Raw genomic sequence first — 8,113 nt, 5'->3', positions numbered from 1 at the left:
CGGTCCAAGTCCCTCACTCCGGAGGGATGTTCGGGGTGAGGCTCAATGGACATAGGTCATCAGCAAGGTCTTTGCCCACAAGCTACAATTTCAACCATTTGACCTCCACGATGGGGCCTCCTCTGGTGGATCGCATTAATTTTGAGCAAAGAAAAGCGTTTTCATGGCATCTGCTACGTCTTGTGTCACAGGGCTGGGCAAAGGTATACCCAACAGGGGGTCGTGAGAGCTTTTAACCCAAACACACCACTCGTTCAAGTGATTCAGAAAGGACCATCTTCTGGAAAACCTTCAGGGGTTCTGCAATATCAAAACCCCATAAAGGCCACTCTTCCAATGGGTAAGCACGTCATCCAGGCCAATGAACATTTTTGCATTGCAACAGGCTCCCTTTCCAGGAGATGGTTGAATTCAGATTATCGTGGGGGCTGATTGCTCCAGAGACCAATCTCCCCAGTGGAAATGGTTAGCAGAGAGGGTGGTACTTCTGATGGTTATAGGGCCCCAGGCCCCTAGACTCTGGGGAGCACAGACCGATGGAAGAGGCATTCTGGGAATACATTCATCATGATTTCTCCAGGTTGCATAACAAGGAAAGGCAGTGGATTTGGTTAAGCAAGCGCTTGACCGGAAAATGACAAATCCTGGTCAGGAGACAGGAAGAGAGGCTAAAATGGGGAGCTTTTCAGGGTGAGCCAGTGTTTCTGTTTGGCTTCCCAGTCTCTCTCAGACCCTTCTTTCCCTTGACTCTTCTCCCCCAGGATGAAGCACCCGGCCAGCCTCTGCTACTGGGAAAATCCATGCTGTTTGCTGGTGAAACATTCGGCTTTGGACCCCAAAGGGATCATCTTGGCTGCAGTTTTCACCGTGCTTGTAGGTAAGTCTGAAGTGGGAGTAGGGGGGGAAGGAGTGGGGGGTCCGGCTCTCGTGTGTAGCTGCAGGGACCACGTTAGAGTGGGGGCCAATATGGCTCATAGTTCTGCGTGCCGAGAACGAATGTGTGGATCAAGCAGACCCGCCTGCTTTTCTTGGAGAAATCTCAGCCTGGATCACACAACAGGTAAAGCAATGCAGATATAAAAATAAGAGAATTTTAGTGATGGACTGTGGCTTGAACCATTTGCAGTAGAAAATGTGCTAAAGTGTTCCTTGCTCAGACATAGAAAAGCTTTCCCTGTGGATGCATTACTTTCAGTAAATGTCTAAAGTATGAAGGTGAACGGTGGCTCCAGCCGAGATTACCCTGGATTACCCAAACGGAGATATGACGGGGGGCGGCGGGGTGACCAGAATTGTAGGGCCTGCATCTTTTCTCAGAAACAAAACCAGAGATTCTCCAAAAGGCAACCTTAAATTCTCTTTGGCATGCCAAAGCAGAGTTTCTTTGCCATTCTACCCATCAAGAGTTGCCATTTTCTGCTAAGAACCCACAATGCTCAGGCCTTGGTGTCAGGAAATATATTCATTAATATATTGGAAAGAGCTCATTGGAAAGAGCATGGGCTTTGGAGTCAGAGGTCATGGGTTCGAATTCCGGCTCGGCCACATGTCTGCTGCGTGACCTTGGGCAAGTCACTTAACTTCTCTGAGCCTCAGTTCCCTCATCTGTAAAATGGGGATTAAGACTGTGAGCCCCACGTGGGACAACTTGCTCACCTTGTATCCCCCCCCAGCGCTTAGAACAGTGCTCTGCACATAGTAAGCGCTTAACAAATGCCATCATTATTATTATTATTATTATTAGACCAGCAGTCCCTGACTCCACTAGCCCTAGTGACCCTTAGTTCTTCCAAAAGTCTGGGTTTTCCAGGGATTCAGGCTAGAGTGTTTTTTCCCTTCACCGTCACCCTACCTATCCCTGTGACTCGGAGCTCTCAAAGGAAGCAGCAACAGCTGAGGAAAAGATAGCTGAGCTGAAGAGAAAATTGAATATTTCTGACCCCACCATTCCATGGCATCTCTCCACCAAAGAGGATCGAGCGAATGATGGTGGAGCCCAAATTAGGCACATTCTATTGATCATTTAATTGGTTAGCAAATGTTGACATTCAAATCAGCTGTGGCTGCATAAAATCCCTGCAATGACACATTAAGCTTTGTAAAAGGTCCAGAGCAAGCCGGGCCCTCTGCAGAAGTGATGGAGGGAGAGAATGTTTTTCCTTGATATCTAGTGGCCAAAGCTATGGAACATTTCTTTAGAGAGCTTACAGCATTAATTCAGGAAATAATAATTAGCATTTGGATGAACAGTCTTTTTTAAAAACCAGCCCTACTCATACTCTAATGTCACGGCTATATATCGGTAGCCTGTACATAGAACATTTCCTCTTTTGGGAAACTAACTTGGCCAAGCCCTAGCACAGCCTCCCAGTAGTCAAATGGCCCCAAAGTGGCTCTGCCACTTAACTTCCCTGTGCCTCCGTTTCCTCATCTGTGTAATGGAGATTCCCTCCCCCTTAGACTTTGAGCCCCATGTGGGACAAGGATTACATCCAACCTGATTAATTTTTATCTCCCCCAGCATTTTTAGTGCTTGGCACACAATAAGCTCTTAAAAAATGCCATTGCTATCATTATTAAAAAGTAATGTGAAGAAAACATAACAGATTTTAAAATGGAAAAGAATTTAGGGTTCAAACGATTTGGTGTTAATCACTTTCTAATGCCAGTAGCTTTTGTGCTTGACCAAAGTAAACATGCACCAGAACCAACTACTTTTAACAAAACATCACAATCTAGACTAGGAAAAAAAAAAATATATATATATATATATGTTTGTGTGTGTGTATATATATATATATTTTTTTTTTTTTTAACTGAAATTGGTATTTGGCCTGAAAGCTATTCACTCTTTCTTATATTTTGCTTACCTTAGAAATAGAGGGAAGAGGACTCCCCACCTTTGAATATCTTTCAGAATATACAATATAAATAGGAGAATCATGCCGTAAAACTATATGCAAAATTCGCACACTATTATTGCATGCTCAATGGGATACTACATGCCAGGTAATAATCGTTCTCTCTGCCCCACCGCCGACCCTACGGGCAGCCGCTGTGCCCGGAGAGGGCAATGCTGCCGGTGAGCAGGTAGAATTCAGGATAAGTCAGTTCCCCCTTTCCCAATGGACTCGTCCCTTGGAGCGAGAACTACCTGCTCACCCACACACCGGACCGCTGCGAAAACCAGGACGGGAAGTCAGGCCTGCGGGGGCGGCGGAGACTCTCGTTATGTGAAGCGGTCGGAGTTCATTTTCCGTAACTTGGCCGGGAGGTTGCCCTCCATTCTCGCCGCCCCACCTGACATCTTTTGGAGCTTGGGCGGTAGGTCCGCCACCGACTGACTTATGGGGTCGGACAGCATCTTGGTCGTCTTAGACCCCAGTTTTTCCTCCGAGTTGCCGGGGACCGAGCTTATTCGCTGCAGCTTCATGGGCAAGTCCCCCAGGCTGTAGGCCTTTTCCGACGTGGTGGAGCTCATCCTCAGGAGTTTTTTGGGGAAGTCTTCTCTCCCCGTCATTTTCTGCAGTTTGGAAGGGAGCTTAGCGCCCACGTCATCGAGCCCGTCGAGACACTCAACTGAGTGATTCCTGTCCTTGCTGTTGCTTATGGCGGGGGCTATTAGCGGGGACGACAGCAGAAACATCTCCTCCTGCTCCTTCACGCTGTAAGGAGGGGTGGGGACTTCGAAGGTGGCATGGAACTGGGAGTAGTCCACCTTAAAGAATCCCTCCTCTAGGGAAATGACCGGGAAAAACCTGTGGCCCCAGAGGACTTCATCTTCAGTGTATGAGGTCCGGGCTTGACATGTCATCCCTGCAGCCAAAGAGAAAAAGAAGCCTGGTTCAGTGCTCTTGCCTTGCATTAGCCCTTTCTCATCCAACTGTTCCCTCTGAGCCGTTTTGTTTCTAGGCCTGTTTGATTACCTCCTGACCAGCTTGTTTAAGTGAACAATAGTAACTCTGGTGACTGATGGCCCTAGGAGTGGTAGAATACCAAGAAATTGGAAAGTGAAGGGCCTTTAAGCCTGGACTCCATTTTGTCTGGCCAAGCCACCATTTACTCGCAGCAGGCACGTCACATATCCTCTGCTGTCCTTTGTTTCTTCCTATCTAGGTGTCTGTCTTATAAGGAAGTTTGGCATGTTAAGATTTTTCTAGATAAGGAAGCTGCCAGGTCAGGACTCCTAACCTGCAGGTATGGAACACAAATTCATGAAGCATTCAGTATGTTCTGCTTATTTGTATTGATGTCTGTCTCCCCACTCTAGACTGCAAGCTCATTGTGGGCAGGGATTATCAGTCTTTATTCTGTATTGTACTTTCCAAAGCACTTAGTACAGTGCTCTGCATATAGTAAACGCTTAATAAATACTATTGAACAAACAATTATCCGTAGTGTTTGCCCACCAGAGCCTTCTAATGGAGAGAAAGAAGCAGGGCCAACTAATTTACTGCTGTTTGTATTAAGGTATGATTTGTGCTCTTTGATCATGTGTGAAGCCAGATTGCTCTACCAACTGTATATTAAGAAACTGTATTGCTTGGAGTTGAGCTGGCCTTGACAAGTAGAGGGAATTCTGCCACTCTACTAGTGCTAGAAGAAGAGCGAGTAGTGATAACTTGTCTCTGACATACCCTTCTGAATACAATGCAGAGTCCGTGAAGTTTTCTTCCAAAGAGCTAACTGAATCCATGTTTCACCTGAGCTCCCCACACCTGCCCACCCATCAGATCTCATAGCTTTACATCATCCACCAGCAGTGTTGTTCTAAAATATGTCAATGAGATTTACTGAGTGCTTATTGTGTGTAGAGTGCTTGAGTGAATACAATACAAACAGTTCAATTTTCAAAGCATTTTTCAGCATATTTTTCTCTCTCTTCCTTTAGAAACCAGAGGTTGGACCTTTGATATTTGAGGATCATCTTTGGGGAGAAAAAATGTAATATGACCACTCCTTTTAAGGTTGGAAATATTCTGGGAGACCTTGTCTGTATCCAGCCATGGGCATCTGCCATTCATTTATTCATTCCATCATATTTATTGAGCGCTTACTTTGTGCAGAGCACTGTACTAAGCGCTTGGGAAGTACAAGTTGGGGCTTTTAGACTGTGAGCCCCTTTTAGACTGTGAGCCCACTGTTGGGTAGGGACTGTCTCTATATGTTGCCACCTTGTACTTCCCAAGCGCTTAGTACAGTGCTCTGCACACAGTAAGTGCTCAATAAATATGATTGATTGACATATAGAGATGGTCCCTACCCAACAACAGGTGCTTAATCCAGAGTGAGCATGATTCCAAGGTAAACCTGTCTCTTCCTGCAAATCAAAAAGAAATCCAGCAAATAGCAAATTCCTAAGTTCAATAACGCCCAGAAAAAAAAAGAAACAATGGGAATTGCTGTTTAAATCTTTTTTTCCCTGAGAGGTGCTGATGATTGCTGCTTTTAGCTCCAGGGTAGGACTACCCCAGAGGTGATTTGGGTGTTTGCCCAGAAGCCTGGACTGGAGGTAAGACTTTTCTTCTGATTTTGAGGAATGTCATGGCAATAGGCTTCAAAGATATGAGTTCCAAGCCCCACTCCTGCTATTTGTTAAGAGCTTACTATGTTTTAGGTACTGTCCTAAGTGGAGTAGATCCAAGATAATTAGATTAGACACAGTCCCTGTCCCACATGGGTCTCACAAAGCATGGCTCACTGGGTACAGCATGGGCCTGGGAATCAGAAGGTTCTAATCTCCACTCTGCCACGTGTCTGCTTTGTAACCAGGGAGAGTCACTTAACTTCTCTGGGCCTCAGTTCCTTCATCTGTAAAATGGGGATGAAGAGTGTGAGGCCCATGTGGGACAGAGACTATGTCCAACCTGATAAACTTATATCTAGCCAATGCCTAGAACAGTGCTTGGCACATAGTAAGCACTTAACAAATACCAATAATAACAATAAATATTATTATTAAGTAGTAGGGAGGATGGGTATTGAATCTCCACTTTCAGATGAGGAAACTGAGGCATTGAGAAGTTAAGGGACTCTGTCAGCAGGCAGGTGTCACCTCCCTTGGAAAAACATTCCCTGATTCCCACAGCTGAAAGGCTTCATCCACCATTGGCCAGGAATCCTAGGAATCTGTCTGATCCCCTAAAGGGAGGCTAGTCCATCTGTTAATGCAGTTTTCCTCCACTCTGCCAACTTCAGCAGTTACAGAACACACACCCTTGAGTGGGTGTTTCACTTGGGCTCCCGAATAATGAACAGCTCACACTGCCAAGTCTCACCAGACTATTTTTAATTGCCATTTTCTCTTGGTCGCCTTCAAACCTCAGGCTGTTAAATCTCAATCATATTAGGAAATAGTTATTTGCTGTCATTCTTAGAGTGCCTCTGGTATTCCTATAATTCAAAAATGTTTGATAGTTTGAACATGGAACATAAAACTCTCGCCAGAATCAATTTTGTGGCCAACAAATACACAGTCCGAGGCCTGAACAGTTCAAAGTAGAGCAAGTTTGAATGCCAGGCTGGCTATAACTTTTGCCTCACTGATGGAAGGTATTGTTGCTTCTCAGAGTCAGTTAAAAACATGGATCACTCTCTATTCCCCTGGTTAGAGGATACCTGCTGGCTTCCCAGAGACTAGTTGGAATTGTTGCCCAGATTTGAGATATAATTATGATACAAGACAACACTAACCTGGTTAATTTAATCCCACATCTTGAAAGTGTGGCCAAAATCATAAGCAATTGGATAGACTTTTTGTTTAGAAAGGGTACAGATGGTTGTAATCCCAGAAAAGTAGATAGAGATGCTTACGGAAGATGGCATTATCAACTTAAATTCCCTAGGGGAGAAAGCTCCATCTTCACATTTGGGCTAAAGAAACTGACACGTCCTAGAAATCTGTAAAATCGTATGGAAAGACCAGTTGGATTTCTTAACTCTTCTCATTGGGACTGAGGCTTTCTGCTTAAAAAGGTTTGTTATGCTTGGTTCCACAGTCAGAAACCAATCAAGAAAGCATGATGTGACCAGTTAAATGATCTCCACTGATATTCTTTGTACTGTAACATAATAGGTAAGGCATTTTATCTCCTCTCCTACTAACCTGATAGCCAGGCCTGCTAACTAGAAGCAATACTGACACCTCCCCTTTCCCTCTGGATGTCCACCCTTTAACCACAGAGTTAGCCCATTGAAAATAATAATGATATTGTTATGCACTTAGTATGTATCAAGTACTGTTCTAAGCACTGGGGTAGTTACAAATTAACCAGGTTGGACACATGGGGCTCACAGTCCAAGTAGGAGAGAGATCAGGTATTGCATCTACAGTTATAGTTGAAGAAACTGAGGCAGAGTGAAGTTAAGTGACTTGTCCAAAGTCACACAGTAAGCAAGCAGCAGAGCTGGGTTTAGAACTCAGGTCCTCTGACTCCCGGCCTGTGCTTTCTCTACCAGACCACCCTTTAAAAAGCTGACCTCCATTTTAGGAGAGGAAGACACCTAGAGGTTGAGCTCCCCAGTGTGGCTCAGTGGAAAGAGCACACGCTTTGGAGTCAGAGGTCATGGGTTCAAATTCTGGCTCTGCCAAGTGTCAGCTGTGTGATTTCGGGCAAGTCACTTAACTTCCCTGTGCCTCAGTTACCTCATCTGTAAAATGGGGATTAAAACAGTGAGCCCCCCATGGGTCAACCTGATCACCTTGAAACCTCCCCAGTGCTTTGAACAGTGCTTTGCACATAGTAAGAGCTTAACAAATGCCATCATTATTATTATTGCTATTAGCCAGACCTGACAGTTTGTCTCTGAATGATGAAGCATTCACATTGTGAAGAAACAAACCATGTACTCTTCTCTTTTTTCATCCACCTTCAATTTTAATTAACTTTTGTAGCTATAAATACCCCCTTGCAAAGATTGAAATAGTTCTCACTGGAAAATATGGACATATGTGAAATGGGGTGGTTGGTACAAAGTTCTCGGGGTGGTACTTAGGGGGATAAACCTAGGGGAGGGGAGAAATTAATCAGGAAGGGCCTTTTAGAGGGGCGAGAATTCAGAAGGGGGAGCATCTGTGTAAAGTAATTCCAGAGTTTAGTACAATGTCCAGCAA

At 44.8% G+C, this 8,113-nt stretch overlaps 1 protein-coding gene across 4 annotated transcripts in view; it reads right to left on the bottom strand.

Annotated features, from left to right (window-relative positions):
• Positions 1 to 2,767: 2,767 nt before the first annotated feature.
• KCNJ3 (potassium inwardly rectifying channel subfamily J member 3) overlaps positions 2,768 to 8,113 on the bottom strand; it is a 125,892-nt gene continuing 120,546 nt past the window's right edge. For 2 of the 4 annotated variants that reach the window (XM_038751310.1, XM_038751311.1), the window contains exon 3: positions 2,768 to 3,816. In XM_038751310.1, coding sequence (XP_038607238.1) covers positions 3,230 to 3,816 — 587 coding nt within the window. In that variant the 3' untranslated portion in view covers positions 2,768 to 3,229. The remainder of the gene's footprint in view (positions 3,817 to 8,113) is intronic. The other 2 variants (XM_038751315.1, XM_038751313.1) reach the window with 2 other exon arrangements.

Source organism: Tachyglossus aculeatus, chromosome 9 (genome assembly GCF_015852505.1).
Source record: "Tachyglossus aculeatus isolate mTacAcu1 chromosome 9, mTacAcu1.pri, whole genome shotgun sequence".
Lineage (NCBI taxonomy): Eukaryota > Metazoa > Chordata > Mammalia > Monotremata > Tachyglossidae > Tachyglossus > Tachyglossus aculeatus.
The sequence above is the reverse complement of the archived record's forward strand: the minus strand, read 5'-3'. Positions and strand labels throughout refer to the sequence as shown.